Source organism: Corylus avellana, chromosome 1 (genome assembly GCF_965113065.1).
Source record: "Corylus avellana chromosome 1, dhCorAvel1.hap1.2, whole genome shotgun sequence".
Lineage (NCBI taxonomy): Eukaryota > Viridiplantae > Streptophyta > Magnoliopsida > Fagales > Betulaceae > Corylus > Corylus avellana.
Genome location: NC_142490.1, coordinates 6,361,544 through 6,381,524, shown reverse-complemented (window position 1 = coordinate 6,381,524; position 19,981 = coordinate 6,361,544). Strand labels below are relative to the sequence as shown.

Genomic DNA, 19,981 nt, shown 5'->3' with positions numbered 1-19,981 from the left:
TATGAGTATAAATATATGCGAGTTAAATATGCCGTAGCGTACCAGTATAACAAAAAAATTAGGAGGAAGAAGAAATGACCGGTAGAAAGAAACGACCGACTGTTTCCTCGGACCTTAGTGAAGGTGCAAATGAGATCATAGTTACTTTCTTTCTTTTCTTTTTTTTTTTCTTTTTCTTTTTCTTTTTCCAAAAGTTTCCACCCATTGTCAAACAACCTGAATCCTTTTCAGAGTGACAGCCAGGCTGATCCATGTTATGCTGCTAAGGAAAAACAGAGTCTAGACATGGACAAAAGCCCAAAGATATGCTATCTCAACAACTGCTGATCAGACTATATTGCTCCACATTACTCCATCGAGGGAACCATGAAAGGAAATGGGAGTAGATAGCATGGCCTTACATAGTTGGGGATCAAAGAGAAATCTAATAGACCTTTATATTTATGAAAATGCGAATCAACAGGGTCAATGACCAGCAAGAAGGTGAGCAACCCTGAAATGGAGTCTATGGCTGACCAGGGTTGGGCAATACGTTGAAAAAACAGAGGCAGCCAAGGATCTTTCAAAGATGATCATTTTCTTTCAATCTACCTATCACTGCAGACCTCAAGGAGGAGAAACATTGAGATTGGACAAAAACTCAAGCATTTGCAAACGTAAGTTTATAATAAAAGCTTTGACTGACAAAGACTTTTGTTAGGAGTGCTCTGTTTGACACAACAACAATCCACAATTTCTAAATCACCACTAGACGAAGGCACGCTATTTTCTGAATTCAAACAAAAGAATGGATGACCAGATCATCTAATTCAACCTAAAAATGCAAACGCCAAACAGTTTATTTGCTGAAAAAGACTAGAAGGGCATTTGAAGGTAGAAAGAGTTTAAATTGGGCAGCTGGATGCAGCTATGAACTTTCACGTTTGAAAAGATGGATTTTTTTTTTTTTTTTCAATAAACAAGTTACATAATCAATGAATTGCCCAATTCACCCATACATGGAGAGTATCAATTTTTGAGAAGGCATTTCAGCCTATTGAAATCATATCGCTAAACCTTCCATGAGACGTCTGAACAAAGACCATAATAAACCCAGTGAGACCCAAGAGCTTATTCATCGCAACTTCCCATAGATGGATTGCTTGGAAGCACTACTCCAATCAACTTGAAGCATGAACAGCTAAACTAAGCTAATTGAATGACTGGAGGGATCCCCATGCTAAGCATGAAACACCCCCCACCAAAAACCAGAACATAATAGCGTCATAGATCATATCAAAAACAGCAGATACATTAAATAAAAGTAACAATAAGACATCAATACAAAAACCAACATCATATTCCAAGACAAGAGGCGGTTTATGTACATACTTGTTTTATTACAAGACAACCTGATTCCTCCTTGATGAAAACACTGCAGTCAATCTCATAAAACATCGAGCACACAACAACTACTACTATTCAAAATATAGTTCTATCTTTATTTTTATTTTTTTCACTTAGACCCATTTTCTAATTCCTTGTCAATAGCAGTCTTGGCAGCCTCAAGATCCTCGTCGAAGAACATATCCCACTTTCCATCCCACTTGATGAAGAACTCAGTATCTTCATAATACTTCACCCTATGCACATCCCCTGCCGGAGTGAACAAATAGTCGCCAACCACCAAATCATACCTCTCCTTCTTTGTGATATTCCACACGCTCTTCTTCCCCTCCAACACCACCAGGTCGTGCCCGAAGGTATGGTGGTGAGCAGGCTCCACACTCCCGGCCTTGAACCTCACAATCGCCGAGGTCGGGCTCTCCCTCAGGATCTTCATCGACCCACCTGGAATCAGGTCGATCGGGTTCAATTCCCTGTTCTTCACCAAACAACATAAGGCACAGGGTATTGTTGAATCGGAATCGGATTGGGGCTGGGCTCCGATCTTGGGCATCTCGGAGAGCGAGTTGTCGAGGAAGGACTGGATATCTTCGGGCCAGGGGTTGGATCCGGAGGCAGGGCAAGGGGACTTGAAGGGGGTGTTGAGCCAGGCGTTGAGGATCTCGACGGCGGATTCCGGGGAGGTGGACATGCCGGAGACGGCGAGGACGTTGGAGTTGTTGATGGAGCGGGCATTGAGGGCTTCCTCGGGGGTTAGGCAGGTGGCGGCGAAGACGCCCGGAAACTTGTTGGCGAAGATGGAGACCCCGACGCCAGTGCCGCAGGCGACGAGGCCCCGGGTGTCGGCGGGGGAGGAGGATACGCGGCGACCGACCTCGGCTGCGACGGAGTAGTAGGAGGAGGTGCCCAGATCCTCGACGTCGATGTGGAGGGAGCGCAGGTGGGAGACGAGCGCGTCCTTGAGGGCGCAGCCGAAGGAGTCCGCTCCGGCTATGATTTTGTGGGGGCGGGTCGCGGAGGTGGGCTCGGCCATGGTGGTGGCGTAAGGAAAGAGGAGTGGAAGTTGTGAGTGGCGTAAAAGCGACCGAGTTTGAGTGAGTGTGATCGTATGATAATAATAATGGGTTTGAGTTTGTAGTTTAGTTGAAATCGTAGATAAAAGTTTATCATATTATAAACAAATTTTTTTTTTAAAAAAAAAAAAAAAAAACTTTTACAACGTGATTAAAAATAAGATAAATAAAAAAATATATATAAAATTTTTTCTTTACAATTTATCTATAAATTTAATATAAATGATGAAAGCAGTGAGGGAAACAGTAGTTCTACAAACGCACAACGGTTTGCATTTCTTTATAAGTGCCATCTCTTCAAAATTCCTAAATACAATGACTTTTTAACACTCATAAACGCAAGTGATCATGAGTGGCAGCTCAACATTAGAAGTAGATTGTGAGGGTGCTGAGGGTGTCATGCCAATGGTTCCCAAATGGTGAGCCAAATGGTCTAGGCCGGGCACCAAGCCATGATGCATCCTGATGTCCATTTTGTAGCCCAATCGGTTGCCAATAAAGTCATTCCAATTAGAAGGCAAACGAACCACTGCACCCAATTCAAATTTGCATATAAGGATGTGTGCAGTCCCAATAAAGGCTACCTGGAGCACCAGAATACGTAACATGCACCCACCCACAGCCACCCAAAAGCATGGGTTACGATGAATAATGCCCCTAAACACATTCTTCTTATAATTCTCGGGCTCCCTTGCGTTGACTATGTCAAACACTTGGCAGAGAACAAAACTGTTAAAGATAATTGGAAGAACAGTACTAAGATGACAGTCTGATATAGAGCTTGACCGACAACAAGGTTTCTCCAGATTGCCTTGTTGATAAGTGGTTCGTTTTGCCTAGCTCTGTCGGTGGCTCGGTCATTAATGCAAGGCCACCTAGAAAGGTCGAAACCCAGGTTGGCCATGGCAATTGGATTACGTACCGAAATTGGGGAATATCCAAAAGATATGGTTGTGATGGTGAGTATCAACAGCCCTGCAATATTCATAGAGAGTTCAAATTGGATATACTCGCGAATATTGGCGTATGTACATCTCCCGCACTTTACAATGGTGACCAAGAAACTGAAGTTGCCGTCCCTGATGATGATGTCAGAACTTTCTATGGCCATTTCGCTGCTATAAGTACTCTCCATCACAAGCCCCACATCAGCTTCTTTCAGTGCTGGAATGTCGTTTGTTTTTCCTCCAACCATAGCTACTCTCTTGCCCTTTTTCTTCAAACACTGCACCAGAAGGAGCTTATCGGATGGGGAGCAGCTTTCCATCATGGTGATACTGATATTATCTACTTTACTCATCATCCTCTCTTCATTACTGTAATTTCGAAAGTTTTCACCTTCAAACACCAACCCATTTGACTCGAGAGCTATGGCTTCCAACCATGACACTTTACGATCTTCTGAAACCAATATGATGTTAACTCGTGAATTTTTCAAAGCTTCTATAATTGCTTCGCTTTTCTCCATGCCAACTTCTGGTTGTTTTAGTGTCATCCAAGCAGTTGTGTTGATGCAGATAGTTGACACGGAGCCCATGGTGAGCCAATTAGCCAAAGGCTTTTGAGAAAAGGCCTTTTCAGACAGCATCTTGTTCCGCCAATAATCAATATAGCGCGAGATTACATAAGGGATTCCTCCCTTTACTCCCAGCAGCGACATAGTAACTAGTAAGCGTGGCTATTAAGGTACGCAACCTCCCATTTGGCTCATCATCTGACCCAATATTGTACCCGTGCCCACTGATGTAACCAGCATGCCACCGGATCCACCTGTCACCTTGGCACCATAGAACAGAAATGGCTTATTAGCATCAATGGTGGAACAATGATCCAGTTCGAGTTTTAGGGATTCTCCAGATTTGAAGAACAAACCATCAGCAGGGACCAGACGATTCTTCTTGAGGGGAACTATGTCGCCTACTAAAACATCAGAGCTGGACACTTCCTTTTCGTGACCCTCTCTCTTGACTATAACTTTTCGAGGCATTATTTATGATGGTTTTTGCTTTCCTGACATATTCTGTGAAAGGTGAAGCTCTGAATAGTTCTGTGCCACCACCATGACTATAACAGCAATTGTGATGACCCCGTCGAGTAAACCGTCGGCCATGCCGTTGACACCAAATGTCCATGCTTGCTTCGAGGTATTTAGTCCTAATACCTTTTCAGTGAGAGAGTTGGTGATAATACTAAGGATATATTGATCCTTTTTGTTCTGGTCAATGAATTCGATCTGGATTGAGAATCTCCTTTCCTTTGTCATCTGTGATGAATTTCTAAGGGCACGGTTCTGAACCATCAATGATACCCATCAGGTCATGGGTGCGCAGTATAGGAAGTACTTGCATCAACCACATGCGGTAATTGTTGTTATCAAGTTTAATAGAGCCATTCTGGTTAAGGTTTGGTGGAGTGAAGATGGATGAAGAAGAGGAAGAAGCCATAGCAACGATTGGCAAGGATTAGCAAGGCAAAATAGGAACAAGGTTTGGCGCATGTCTAGGGCTCTGATACCATGAAAATACTTTGTATTGATATAACCAAAGTTGATACATTACACTTAAAATAACGTAGTATATATACTACAATTTGACCTAGTGAGAATATTACAAGACAAAATCAAATATTACAAAATATTCTAGAACTAAGCAAATCTTCTAGCATGCTTTCTTGTTGTCCAAGCCAACCAATGAATGAGCATCTTTCCCTCTAGAATATCTCTGATTGCAGGCTGTATACGCTGGAGAATCTTCTCTGTATGTTGTCATAGGTGGACGTGGGATGATCCAAAACTTTCCATATTGATTTTCTGATTTCTTGTTGTTACGGGGATTGTCTGTGTATGAGTCTGCGCTCGAGCCATTGTGGGCCAGGCCTGCTTGCTTGCGATCGAGCGTAGGGAACTACGCTCGATCTCTTGACAGCTTGAACTTCTTTAACTTTGCTGGCTTTGACCTTACTGTTATAAGCAACATTGCTTGCATATGCTGAACCACCAACTAACTTCATGTTCACAAGGGAGACGATAGAAAACTTACTACTCCTGTTTCATCCAAGCTGGAGGAAATGGATGATGAATTTCTGTCAAGATGAAGAGAAACACTCCTCAGCATTATCTGCCATGGATATATATACATGAGATTTCCCTCAGTCTTACTAGCTATTGAGAGAGATTCGAGTGACATGCATATATATAATATATAGATCAAACCTGTAATACAACTCAAATAGATCAATCGTAATGGAAATGATGAAGAACATAGATATATAAAAAAACTTACTCAAATAATGAAATGCAGAAACGAATTACTTGAAGATTGAGAAGCTCTTGCTCTTCTGCAGGCTGGCCTCTCAGGCTCCAACAATATATGGCCTATTTAAGCTCGAGGCAGTCCACCAGGCCAACTTTTCTCTTACGTGCACTTGTCCGCTTCTGATATAGCTTGGTTTTTTTTACTACAACTGAAAAACCTTCCACATATGACATATCACTTACCAATAAAAAAAAAAAGAAAAAAAAAAAAAAAAGCAGGCGGACGCAACGGTGTACGCACATGGTTAAGACATAAATAATATAATAAGTATTAGAGTCCTTCCAAATGCGACGTGGCTTCTAAAATTACTATTAAATTTGAGATAATCATTATTGAATTTTAATCTATTGATGATTTTAAATGTCACATCGCATTTAGGAGGATTCTAGGAAGACTCCTTGTGTTGGTAATACCGTTATGTCTTATCATATATACTCTTAACACTTGGAATAATCATTTTCATGGGAATGACTTTTCCAATGTCTTCCATTCCCAATAAAAGCTATTTATTTTTTCAATGGAATAGCCATTTTACGTACCAAACATACCTCAAGTGTTATACTATCGATTAATCAAAATATTCCCGTAATAATACAAAAAAATTAGGAGGAAGAAAAAATGACTCGTAGAAAGAAACGACCAAGTGTTTCCTTGGACCTTAGAGAAGGTGCAAATGAGATCATAGTTACTTTTTTTTTTTTTTTCCTTAAAGGTAACAAATAATAACATGTTCCACATAATCACTTAACATTATAAGCTAATTTGAGCTTAAATACAGTTATCCAAAAGTTCCCGTTCATTGTTGAGTAACCTGAATGATTTTTAAGTGACAGCCAACAGAAAATCTATATAACATTACGCCAGCTTAACAACTATAGTCTATAGGGCAGACATGATGTACCATATTAACTATCCAATTTAAAGATACACATGCACACAAAAAGAAAAGAAAAAATTATAAACTCTTTCCTCCTAGCCTGGACCTTAAGAGAAGATGAAGAGGGGTTCATAGTTACTTTTTCAGTAACCCTGGCCTGTTTTCTGTTTTCTTCAAAGGTGAGGAATAGTGACAACATTTCCACAATTATGAGGTAATTTGAGCTTATATATAGTTATTTAAAAGTTTCCACCCATTGTCAAACAACCTGAATCCTTTTTCATGTTAAGCTGCTAAAGGAAAAACAGAGTTCAGACATGGCCGAAGGCCCAAAGATATGCTATCTTAACATGTTCCACAAAAACTAAAGCATTTGCAAACAGAAGTTTATAATAAAAGCTTAATTTGATTGATAAAGACTAAGGCACTCTATTTGCTGAATTCAAACAAAAGATTGGATGACCTAAAAATGCAAATGTCAGACAGTTTATTTGATGAAAAAGACTAAAAGGGAATTTGAAGATTGAAAAGATGAAAATCTTTTTCTTTTTTTTTCTTTGAGAAGCCATTTCAGCCTATATATTGAAATCATATCGCTAAACCTTCCATGAGAGACATCAAAACAAAAGCCAATTTTTTTTTTTCTTTTTCACTCAGACCCATTTTGTAATTCCTTGTCAATAGCATATCCCACTTTCCATCACACGTGATGAAGCACTCAGTATATTCATAATACTTCACCCTATGCACATCCCCTGCCGGAGTGAACAAATAGTCGCCAACCCCCAAATCGTACCTCTCCTCCTTTGTGATATTCCACACGATCTTCTTCCCCTCCAACACCACCTGTTCGTGCCCGAAGGTATGGTGGTGAGCAGGCTCCACACTCCCGGCCTTGAACCTCACAATCGCCGAGGTTGGGCTCTCCCTCAGGATCTTCATCGACCCACCTGGAATCGTGTCGATCGGGCTGAATTTCATGTCCTTCACCCAACAATGTAAGGCACAGGGTGTTGTTGAATCGGAATCCGATTGGAGCTGGGCTCCGATCTTGGGCATCTCGGGGAGCGAGTTGTCGAGGAAGGACTGGATATCTTCGGGCCAGGGGTTGGAGCCGGAGGCAGGGCAAGGGGACTTAAGGGGGTGTTGAGCCAGGCGTTGAGGGCTTCCTCGGGGGTTAGGCAGGTGGCGGCGAAGACGCCTGGAAACTTGTTGGCGAAGATGGAGACCCCGACGCCAGTGCCGCAGGCGACGAGGCCCCGGGTGTCGGCGGGGGAGGAGGATACGCAACGACCGACCTCGGCTGCGACGAGGTAGTAGGAGGAGGTGCCCAGATCCTCGACGTCTATGTGGAGGGAGCGCAGGTGGGAGACGAGCTCGTCCTTGAAGGCGCAGCCGAAGTAGTCCGCTCCGGATATGATTTTGTAGGGGCGGGTCGCGGAAGTGGGCTCTGCCATGGTGGTGGCGTAAGGATAGTGTCAACTGTCAAGCAAAGCTTGCTCTGTTTAAGCAGTCGTGAAAAACAGAGTAAAGAGCAGAAGAGAAAGGAAGAAGAAAGGAAGAAGAAGATTGAACAAGTTGAGAGAGAGAGAATTGTAATATTGTATTATCTGTGTATTCAATCTTAATGAATTACAATGAAATGAAAGAATTCAACTCATATATAGACTTGGTTACATTGATAACAGAACTCAACTAACTAACTAACTTCAAGTTAGACTAAAACAGAATAAACAGAATGAACAATAACTGAAACTAACTGAAAGATGAAGTTAAGCTTGAGTTGTCTGAAGCTCAGAGAGAAGTGGGAGTTGTGAGTGGCGTATATCAAATAATAAACCCTCTAAATTTTATTCTATTTTATTTAAATATAATTTTTATTATATCTTCATTCATTTTGTATTCTCAAAAGCGCCTCACAAACATGTAAAAATGAAAGAGAAAAAGTGCGAAGAAAAATATAAAAACATAAAAAAAATAGAGTAGAGAAATAATTTTATGGGGAAAGTCCACATAACCCCCTCAAACTACCACTCAATTGACAATGTCCCCCCAAACTTTCAATTGTGACAATGTCCCCCACAAACTACCAAAAATTGTCAATGTTCCCCCCAATGACGAAATTACCCTTAGTAAAATATTAAAAAAAAAATACTAAAACTTATAGAAAAAAACCTAAAACTAACAAAAAAAAAAAAAATTCCAAACTTGGCCAATTTTTTCTTTTTTTAAAATCAATTTTATAAGAAAAAAATTAAAAAAATTTCGATTTTTTTTTTTATATAAAAATTGAAAATTTTCGTTATTTTATTTTATTCTTGTTTTATAATTTTATTTAAATAAAAATTTACGTTTAAAAAAAAAAATCGCTTAATAAAATGAAATTTTTTGTTTTTTAAAACTAAATAAAAAATAGATTTTTTTATAAAAAAATAAAATTTCCGTTTTAAAAAAAATAATAAAAATTTTTGTTTAAAAAATTGTTTTTTTTTTAAATATTATTTTTAAATTAAAATTTTTCGTTTTTTAAAAAAAATCATTTTTTTTATTTATTTATAGGGATATTTCTGTCTTATTGAAAAATCTATAGGGACATTTTTGTCTTATTGCTAGCTTTGAGGGGGACATTGACAATGTTTTGGTAGTTTGGAGGGGACATTGTCACAATTAAAAGTTTGGGAGGGACATTGTCAATTGGGTGGTAGTTTGAGGGGGGTATGTGGACTTTACCCTAATTTTATTCTTCAAATGTGGGGAGATATTTGACAAGCCCTAAAATGAAGAGGAAAATAGAGAGCTTGATGGAGGGTTTTTTTTTTTGTAAAATTTAACCAAATTTTTGCTAAAAGTGAATTTTAAAAAGCTTGTTGAGGATGGTCTAAGTAAATTAAAAACTAACTACAAACAATAACAATAATAATGGGTTGGACAACCCAATAATAAGCTTTAAAATAATTGGACCAATGTGAGAAAGCTGAAGTTAAAGAAAATACATCAAAAGAATTATGCGCGCGGCCCGATGAATTCTTGGTTCGAACACCAAGAAAATTGATTGCCAGTTAAGGCAGTTAAACATGGCGTACCAAAAACAGCACATTCAATAGATAGGAGAAGAGACATGAATGTCGAAAGATCTCTTCACCTTTTTCGAACCCCAACAAACATCGGTCTTTGGTAGGGATGCTCTAACCTCCACCAAAAAAAAAAACACAACCAAAATACACAAAAAATAATATAAATAAATCAGCAACACCAGTAATGAAAACGGCTAGGACGCAGGGACAAGTAAGATCCACGTGCGAGTGCGTGAAAGCTAGATGAAGGCATGTGAGGCGGCAAGAGGTAACGGGAGGCTGGTAAAGATGGTGTCGAGACTCACTAGAGGGCGGAACTGGCAGAAGAAGATGACAAATTGGTGTTCTTATAATCCTTATACTCAACTACAAATCAAGAATTTTTAACTTTAAAATTGAAATTCAAAAATTGATTACTCATGCATTATATTAAAAGGAAAAATGAGTTTTCTTTTAAGTGGAAAAGAAACTACATTTTTATCTTACAATACTAAAAATAATTCCTAAAATCATAATTTGACAGAATATATTAATCATGTTATCATACATGTCACTTATAATAAAAAATAAATCATTAAATATTCAAAAAAAATAGTTTTAAACTTTTTATTTCAAAGTGATACATTAAATAATATCCCGGCTACTAAAACCGGCAGATGAGAAACAAAAGGCAGAGGAGCGCATGGCGTGGAAATGGCGGGGTTCTATTGCAGTATAAGAGCTCCTCATTTAATGGTACACCCAAAAGTTACACTTAATTTCTAGCGCCTTCGATCCTCGCTCCCCTCATTCAAATGACGCAACTGAAATTTAAAATTTGGCAGGCGGACCCAACGGTTTTCTCACATAGAAGATAGAGTAATGATATAAAAATGACTACAATTTTTTTAAAATTCTCTCAAATATGATTTGACTTTTAAAATTAATATTAAATTTGAGATTATTATTATTAAATTTTAATCTATTAATGATTTTGAATGACACATCACATTTGGGAGGATTCCAGGAGGACTCCCTATGTCAGCAATACCGTTATGTCTTCTAGAGTAATGATATAAGGATGACTCTCCTCCTTATCATATATACTCTTAACACTTGGAATAATCATTCTCATGTGAATGACTTTTCCAAGGTATTCCATTTCCAATCAAAGCTATTCATTTTTTTCAATGGAATAGCCATTTTATGTACCAAACATACCTTAGGTGTATACTATCGATTAATCAAAATATTCCCGTAATAATACAAAAAATAACATTTATTGATTTCATTTCTCATGCATGTATTTTTATAAATATATGTGTGCATGATATTAGAAGTATTGATAAAATGACAAAAATTTCCTTCAAACCAATTACTCCATCGAGGGAACAATGGAAAGAAATGGGAGTAGATGGCATGGCCTTACCTAGTTGGGGATCAAACTTCAAAGAGAAATCTAATTGACCTCTATATTTATGAGAATGCGAATCAACAAAAGAGGCAGCCAAAGGATCTTTCAAAGATGAACATTTTCTTTCAATTTCTACCTATCTCAAGGAGGAGAAACATTGAGATTGGACAAGAACTCAAGCATTTGCAAACAGAAGTTTATAATAAAAGCTTTGATTGACAAAGACTTTTGTTAGGAGTGCACTATTTGACACAAACAGAAGTCCACAATTTCTAAATCACCACTAGACTAATTAAGGCACTGGTCTATTTGCTGAATTCAAACAAAAGATTGGATGACCAGATCATCTAATTCAACCTAAAAATGCAAATGTCAAACAGTTTTATTTGATGAAAAAGACTACTACTATTCAAAATATAGTTCCATTTTTTCTTTTTCTTCACTTAGACCCATTTTCTAATTCCTTGTCAATAGCAGCCTTGGCAGCCTCAAGATCCTGGGTGAAGATCATATCCCACTTTCCATCCCACGTGATGAAGAGCTCAGTATCTGTATAATACTGAGCCCTATGCACATCCCCTGCCCGAGTGAACAAATAGTCGCCAACCCCCAAATCGTACCTCTCCTCCTTTGTGATATTCCACACTCTCTTCTTCCCCTCCAACACCACCTGTTGGAGCCCGAAGGTATGGTGGTGAGCAGGCTCCTCACTCCCGGCCTTGAACCTCACAATCGCCGAGGTTGGGCTCTCCCTCAGGATCTTCATCGATCCACCTGGAATCGTGTCGATCGGGCTGAATTCCATGTCGTTCACCAAACAACATTCGGGCCAGGGGTTGGAGCCGGAGGCGGGGCAAGGGGACTTGAAGGGGGTGTTGAGCCAGGTGTTGAGGATCTCGACGGCAGACTCCGGGGAGGTGGACAGGCAGGCGAGGGCGAGGGCATTGGACTTGTTGATGGAGCGGCCGTTGAGGGCTTCCTCGCTGGCTAGGCAGGTGGCGGCGAAGACGCCCGGAAACTTGTCGGCGAAGATGGCGAACCCGACGCTAGAGCCATAGGCGATGAGGCCCCGGGTGTCGGCGGGGGAGGAGGATACGCGGCGACCGACCTCGGCTGCGATGGAGCCATAGGAGGAGGTGCCCAGATCCTCGACTTCGATGTCGAGGGAGCGCAGTTGGGAGACGAGCGCGTCCTTGAGGGCGCAGCCGAAGGAGTCCGCTCCGGCTATGATTTTGTGGGGGCGGGTCGTGGAGGTGGGCTCTGCCATGGTGGTGGCGTAAGGATAGTGTCAACTGTCAAGCAAAGCTTGCTCTGTTTAAGCAGTCGTGAAAAACAGAGTAAAGAGCAGAAGAGAAAGGAAGAAGAAGATTGAACAAGTTGAGAGAGAGAATTGTAATATTGTATTATCTGTGTATTCAATCTTAATGAATTACAATGAAATGAAAGAATTCAACTTATATATATACTTGGTCACATTGATAACAGAACTCAACTAACTAACTAACTTCAAGTTAGACTAAAACAGAATAAACAGAATGAACAATAACTGAAACTAACTGAAAGATGAAGTTAAGCTAATGTTAACTAACTTTGAGTTGTGTGATAGATAGTGAAGCTCAGAGAGAAGTGGGAGAGTGAACTGTGATGAACCTGGACTCTGCCAACAGGAGCGTCGTTGTTGTTATTATTAGACCATTATCGATTAACTCTCTATTATTTAGCTAAAATTTGGCTAAAAAATTCATTTTTTTTTTCAAGTTCAATTTAGCGGCTGTAAAAATATCAAATAATAAATCCTCTAAATTTTACTCTATTTTATTTAAATATAACTTTTATTATTATCTTCATTCATTTTTTATTCTCAAAAGCCCCTCACAAACCTATAAAATTGAGAGAGAAAAAGTGTGAAGGAAAATATTAAAAAAAAAAAATGAAGTAAGAGAAATAATTTTGTTCTTCAAATGTGGGGAGATATTTTTTCAAGCCCAAAAATAAAGAGCTTGATGGAGCGCTTGTTTTTTTTGGTGTGTAAAATTTAACCAAATTTTGGCAAAAAGTGAATTTTAAAAAGCTTATTGAGGAGGGTCTAAGTAAATTAAAAACTAACTACAAACAATAACAATAATAATGAGTTGGACAACCCAATAATAAGCTTTAAAATAACCGAACCAATGTGAGAAAGCTGAAGTTAAAGAAAATACATCAAATGAATTATGCGGCCCGATGAATTCTTGGTTCAAACACCAAGAAAGTTGGTAGCCAGTTAAGACAGTTAAACATGATGTACTGAAGATGGCACATTCAAGAGGTATGAGAAGAGAAACGAATTTTGAAACAAAAATACATTAAAAAGATATTAATAAATCACAAAATCCAAAATTCAACAGTGATGAAGACGGCTAGGATGCAAGGGCAAGTGAGATCCACATGTGAGTGCGTGAAAGCTAGGTGAAGGTATGTGAGGTGGCAAAAGGTTGCGGGAGGCTGGTAAAGATGGTGTCGAGATACGCATGAGGGCAGAACTGGCAGAAGAAGATGACAAATTTGTGTTCCTATAATCCTTATACTCAACTACAAATCAAGATTTTTCAACTTTAAAATTGAAATTCAAAAATTGATTACTTGTGCATCATATTATCAGGACAAATAATTTTTTTTTTTTTTTAAGTAAAAAAAAATTACATTTTTATCTTACAATAATCATACAATCCTGAAAAGTGAAAACACTCTCCAAAAACATATAGATCATTGTGGTTAGATAATTTGACCGAATGAGTTAATGTGTCACATGAACACTAATCATGTTGTCATACATGTCACTTATAATAATAATAATAAAAATATTAAATATTAAAAAAAAAGTTTTAAACTTTTTATTTCAAAGTGATACATTAAATAAAATCCCGGCTAGTAAAACCGGCGGATGAGAAACAAAAGGCAGAGGATCACTTTCTCATAGAGAGAGGGAGAGCGCGTAGTGTGGAAATGGCGGGGTTGTATTGCGGTATAACAGCTCCTCATTTAATGGTACGCCCAAAAAGTTACACTTTCTAGTACCTTCTATCCTCGCTCCCCTGATTCAAATTCAAATGACCCCTTCATCACCGTTAATCTTGCAGAGACTCCACGGCCTCCGATGCTCCTCCAGCACACCGGATGACAATTACAAGAACAATATGAATAAGAGAGAAACCCAAACCCCGCAGATTTTGAAACTCGCGGTGAGCGGAGTCACTGAGCTTTTGAGACTCTTCTCCTCCTCCTCCAACAACCAAAACAGGTACTTTCCGTTTGTTTCCCGGGAAAATGTAGTCCAATTATTTGAAATTCATTAGGATCTTATACTATTCTATTTGTCGTTATGCTCACAAACCTGCTCTCAACTGAGCCTAACTCGATCCTTAGCTCGGTTTTTATTGGACTTTTTACCTCCTTCGTTTTCTGTTTGTTTTGCGAGAAAATTTGAGAGTTAATACAAAGTTGATGATTTAAAGCTTTCTTTCCTTTTGGCATTGTTTCCTCGTTTTTCTCGAAAAAAAATGAATTGAGCACAGCGTTATACAAAGGTCAAAAACTTTTTAAATTTCCTGCTATGGCGTATTGTATTGCTTTTGATTATGAATTCACTATTTATAAATATGTATATAACAATTTCCTGATATGGCATTTTGAAACTGTTGATATGAATGCTCAAAGCGGTTCCACTCTACCGCTTGCAAAATAGATCACAAGATTCTTAACCGAGTATTTTGAGGGGGCAAATTTACCATCATGCGCTGCGGATAATGACTAAACTGTGGGCCTGTGGCTAAGCATCATGGCCTGTTCTAATCATAAAGGAAAGCGTTTGTGGAACAATTGATTAATGATATATGAGATCTGGTTAGGCCACTATAACTAGTTATCTAGTAGGTGTTGTTTTAGTTGCATTCTTAATTATACAATTGACTGACAAAAGAAATCCGTGGTATGTCTGTGTGTGTGTTTGCGAGTTTTTTATAGCCCTTAGTGTTTTGCAGATTGGAAAGAGTGGATGATAAAAAGAGAGTAGAGATTTCAGTTTCAGGTGTTGATGATGTTGTAATGATCCTCAAATCTGATTATGAGAATGCCTACTTTGTAACAGGTACCTTGCTCTGTCTTGAAAATTTGTGTTTACTTTTCAAAAATTTTATCAGACGGGCTCTCAGTTATCAACACATCTACAAGAGCCGAAAAAATTAAATGAAACTTGACCTTTGCATTGTTGAACATTTTTTCATTTATGCTCAAATTTTTATATCCATGCTTTATGAATTGCAGAGAATCATGATATTAATAAAAGATTAAAAAAAAAAAAAAAAAAACACAGAAAAGGTCTTTTGGTTATTTTTGTAATAGGGTGGCCATCAGTAGTAGCCTACTACATGCTTGATTCTGTTGATCATTTTAATTAACATGACTTGGTTTGAATCTTTTGAATGTATTAGACCTAGTGCCAAATTTTGACTTTCATATTTTTCTGATTAACTATTGACCAATAAAATTGTCTGATGAAAATGCTTTTGCCCGAAAATGTGTAGGGATACACCATCTGACTGTATTATCTCACAATAAATACCTCAACATATGTCACAACACTATCTTTCCTAAATTTAAAATTTCCATTGGAATTCTTGTACCATTGGCACTTTAAGCCATATCCACTGCTGTACATACCTACAATCACATGAAACTCACTCAGTACTTGTATTGAACACACATGAACACTGAGAGAGGGGGAAAGCACAATCTATTAAGTTGAACTGTTTGAAAGAGACAAACCTTTCCTTGTGTACTTATCAATTTTTATTTTTATTTTTTATTTATATCAAAATTTAGTTAATTACTTTTTTTTTTTGCTAGCCTATGAGCAGTAATACTATCTTTTCATTTGAATTAGGGACGTTTACTTCTGCAATTTATGCTGAAGATTGTATATTTGAAGATCCAACTATTAGATTTCGAGGTAAGAAGGCTTATGGTGGATTTTCTGATTAGCATGTTTTCTCTACTTTCAATGTGATTTACATGACTATACCGTTTTACTTAATAGTAATTAGTTATTTAATATATCTGACTTCCACTTTATTAGATTCTATAAGCATAGGTTTAAAGAAAATTGAACTCCAAGTGGTAGCTCAATTGGCTAAGGACCACGCATCATGAAGCGGATATCACTAGTTCGAATTTCTTATTCCCCTCCCTTTGGGGTCAATTACTTATTAAACAAAAAAAGGTTTAAAGTGAACCATTACCTCACTGGCCTTGTGTTAATCATGACCTTATGACTTACCTATGCTAAATTTAAAGGCAAATTTTGTCTCGTTGATTGACTGATATGTTCAATTTTCCTCCAAGTCACATTGCGTATCCAAGTGATTGACCTGTAATAAGTAACACTATCTTGTTTTCGCATCAATCTGTGTACTGTGGAAGTGAAAGTTCTTAGTTCTCTCTATGCAAACTGGATTTTCTGACATGCATAAATAGTACTAGATTCCTTAGAACCTCTCTCTCTCTCTCTCTGACTCTCTGACTCTCTCTCTCTCTCTCTCTCCTGTTTGTGAATTTCAAAAACTGACTAAAAATTGCCACTTTGTGTTAAAATGCAAGTATTTATGAGAGAATCAACCAATTTCTCTATTTGTTCCTTCTTCAGGTAAGGCATTGTATTCACGCAACTTGAAATTGCTTGTTCCTTTCTTTGACCGTCCATCAATTGGATTGCAAAAGATTGACAAGGTAGTCATTCTCTATGTGAAATTTCATTTCAGTTTTAATAACAGAATAGCTGAGCATCTGCATTAAAATGTGTTGACTGATGGAGAGGGTAAGATTATTAAATGCTTCTACGGAAAAATGAGAACACGAGCATTCTTTCCTACTGTTTTTGAGTTGGGTTTGATATGTCTTCTGTATAGTTTTACTATCTAGTAAATGAGAAAATGGATGATGAAAAGGCTTTACTCCCTTTTTTTTTTTTTTGGATTTTCTTTAGACCGTGGGGGAAGGGGTTTAAGATGGCAGGTGACTGTTTACAGAATTTTCTTTTCTGGTATTTGGAAGGAAATTGTAAATAGCATCCTGTTCAGGAAAAGATGAGTTCAGTTTCAGCAAATGCTGCTTTCATCTTGTACCTTTAGGAGGCAACAACAAGAAATATCAGTTTTGGTTTTTATTTGATCTGATTCTGGTTACAAGCATAAGGTGTTATGCAGCTTAAAACTAGAGTTCTATCCCATCTGCCCCATATCTACCAGATGGAAACTCCATGGATTTTCCAGATCCTGAAGGATTTTGTGAGGCACATTATTCAGCATGTTACTTTTTGTTCTTGTATGACTGATTCTTGTAAAGGTGTCTGCTTATAATTTGAAGTGCATGGAATGTGGGATCTTCTACAATGCTGTTCACCTCTATTTATTATCAAATATCGTTACCACATTTTTGGAGTTCATTAGTGTCTGATAGTATGACTTCACTGCAGGGTATCAATTCCAAAACTAATTTTGTGCTAGCAACATGGAAACTAAGGTGCTTGCCTGGGCCTACCTTATATTTTGCATTATAATTTCAGATCCTGTTTTGTCTTTGTGGTCCCTTCAGGGGAGGGATGTGTTTAAGAATTCACTTGATGCTCTTCTTTTATTTCTATGAGTCCATATTTTCTTAGGAGGGGCAGATGCTCCTGGTTGGGTCTTTTAAAAAAAAAAAATTGCTCTTTCAAGCCTAATTTCATCACCTCTACCGTTGGTGGATAAAATCATCTGACTTAACCTGGAATTGGTTCACTATTGGCCTGTTGCCACTAAACTTCCCTGATTATTACTTTCCCTCATGATTGATTACAGAAACCTTTATTAATATTCATTTTACCACTAGCTGTAGGTCCACCCTAATTCATTCTAAAACTGCTTTTAATCTTCTTCGCAGGACTTACCTAAAACTTCCATGGAAGCCCCTCATTTGCATTGATGGAAGTACAGTCTACGAATTGGATGACGAGTTTAATGTGAGAAATAAAAGCTCTTTATTTTGATGCAATGTGCATATATGGATTTCTTATGCGTATGCTGCGATTGCCACTAGTTACGGGTGCCTACATCTTTTCATTTAACAGATTGTTAGGCATGCTGAGAGTTGGAATGTTTCTGCGCTTGAAGCAATTGGGCAGATATTCACCCCTAGTTTTGGAAGGCCTAACGATTGAATGTTCAAGGCTCAATAAATCTGAAGAAGTCAACGATTTTCAAGGTAATTATATATAGATTTTAAATCTATGGGTGTTTTGGGACTATCAAGACAAAAACATTGGGAAAAAGATACAACAGAGCTCTAATTTGAGAATGCAACTACTTTAATTTTTGAGGTGACTCGAGTTTTGGCTTGTGATTTTAGTAGGACCGTCAGAGAGTTAAATGCCATGAAAAGTTAGAAGATATCATTGCTGAACAACATTGCTGTGAACTATATCATTGCTGAATCGTGTTATCTATGTCAGTAGAGTTATTGCAAGTATAACTGTTGGATTCATTAACAAATTATTGTTGACCATTGTTACAACTGAAATAGTCATTATCATTACAACTAAATATAATGACTATTGATTGCAATCACGTGGACCTTCTTGTCTCGAGGGAATTTTGGGCTTGAGTCTTTTTGCAGGCATGTAGCGTCCTGGTTACCACTTGCTGGTTTAGTTCGCATGAGTTTTGAGCTTGACTCCCTCTCTAACAAACCTGGGCCTAAAGGGGTTTTCTCACCCGACGTCTAACATCTAGACAACAACCGAAAAGTGCCCCAACATCCCTTAGCATATGAGAATCCATGTTTTCTTAATAGCATGTAAGAAATACATTTTTTTTTAAATAAAAACTTCCTCCTACTTTGTTAATGCTATTAAAAATGCATATACTTCTCACATGTTCAAGCGACAGTAATTTTATAGACTAGATTGGAGGAAAACATGTCCGTTCTCCCTTTTCGATTGGCCATAAGAATTATGTTGTCCATTTGTGTGAGGCAATGAGGCACTCATTATATTTTTTTTTATGGTGAAACAGGCTCCAGGTACTCATTAACTTTCAAGTTTTAGACCTATACACACGCACAAGAATTATCTATTTCGTCCTCACTGCAGGCTCCACAACTGTACGTGTTTCCTTTTAATATTAGAAAGTTATGTTTCTGCGTTATATACCTTTGTTATCATAAGGGAACACAATCATTATATATACAGATAACAATATGTAGATATAGAGATTATGGGTTGTAAAGGCACTAACGTGAGCTCTTCATGGTTTGGAAGGAAAAGTTTCAAACTCTATGTAAATGGCCACTCAGACAATCTGCACTGATGGAGATAAGGATGGAGCTAAGAACTTTAATCTTTAGGAAACAAATTAGAATTGTGCTGATTTAATTTTTTTTTTTTTTTATTCTGTTTACATATTACGTCTTATATTGTATATAAAAATGCCAAAAAAAAAAAAATCATAAACAAAATTCAAAAGATCAAAGAAGTACGTATAATCCGATTGGTATACAATATAAATTATATCTATTAAGCTTGACAAAGATGGCTAAGACTGGATAACTTGGATATATAATAAGTGATTAGAAAAATTTTCTTTTAACATTGAAACAATACAAAAATTAAATGAACAATAGAATTCAAATTCAAAATCAAACCATATATAAAATAAAAAGACTTTACAGCGTGACAATGGGAATTTAGATTGGAGTATTGATAAGAGGTGGATTGGTAGATTGGTGTTATGAGTGGTTATGTGACCACAAAATAGGGAACCCAAGATAAAGCAGAGTTTGAAAAGAAGATGGAG

The 19,981-nt window shown here is 37.8% G+C and overlaps 2 protein-coding genes and 3 pseudogenes across 3 annotated transcripts; 1 reads left to right on the top strand and 4 right to left on the bottom strand.

Moving 5' to 3' along the window:
* Positions 1 to 1,317: 1,317 nt before the first annotated feature.
* On the bottom strand, positions 1,318 to 2,513 carry DRT102 (DNA-damage-repair/toleration protein DRT102). The gene has a single exon (XM_059582198.2). The coding sequence runs from the start codon at positions 2,417 to 2,419 to the stop codon at positions 1,496 to 1,498; it is 924 nt and encodes a 307-aa protein (XP_059438181.2). The 5' UTR covers positions 2,420 to 2,513; the 3' UTR covers positions 1,318 to 1,495.
* Positions 2,514 to 2,782: 269 nt separating this feature from the next.
* LOC148587900 (calcium-transporting ATPase 12, plasma membrane-type-like) lies at positions 2,783 to 4,446 on the bottom strand (annotated as a pseudogene).
* Positions 4,447 to 7,238: 2,792 nt separating this feature from the next.
* LOC132168976 (DNA damage-repair/toleration protein DRT102 pseudogene) lies at positions 7,239 to 8,107 on the bottom strand (annotated as a pseudogene).
* A 3,449-nt stretch (positions 8,108 to 11,556) lies between these two features.
* Positions 11,557 to 12,520, bottom strand: LOC132168975 (DNA damage-repair/toleration protein DRT102 pseudogene; annotated as a pseudogene).
* Positions 12,521 to 14,080: 1,560 nt separating this feature from the next.
* On the top strand, positions 14,081 to 19,464 carry LOC132171855 (adenine phosphoribosyltransferase-like protein, putative (DUF2358)). 2 transcript variants are annotated; one of them, XM_059583267.2, is made up of 9 exons: positions 14,081 to 14,144; positions 14,237 to 14,397; positions 15,137 to 15,243; positions 16,039 to 16,104; positions 16,798 to 16,880; positions 17,626 to 17,672; positions 18,072 to 18,150; positions 18,259 to 18,392; positions 19,202 to 19,464. In XM_059583267.2, the coding sequence occupies exons 1-8, from the start codon at positions 14,103 to 14,105 to the stop codon at positions 18,346 to 18,348; spliced, it is 675 nt and encodes a 224-aa protein (XP_059439250.2). In that variant the 5' UTR covers positions 14,081 to 14,102; the 3' UTR covers positions 18,349 to 18,392; positions 19,202 to 19,464. The 2 variants fall into 2 exon arrangements, with proteins under 2 accessions (XP_059439250.2, XP_088367935.1); XM_088511809.1 differs by having other exon boundaries at positions 19,194 to 19,464.
* Positions 19,465 to 19,981: the final 517 nt, after the last annotated feature.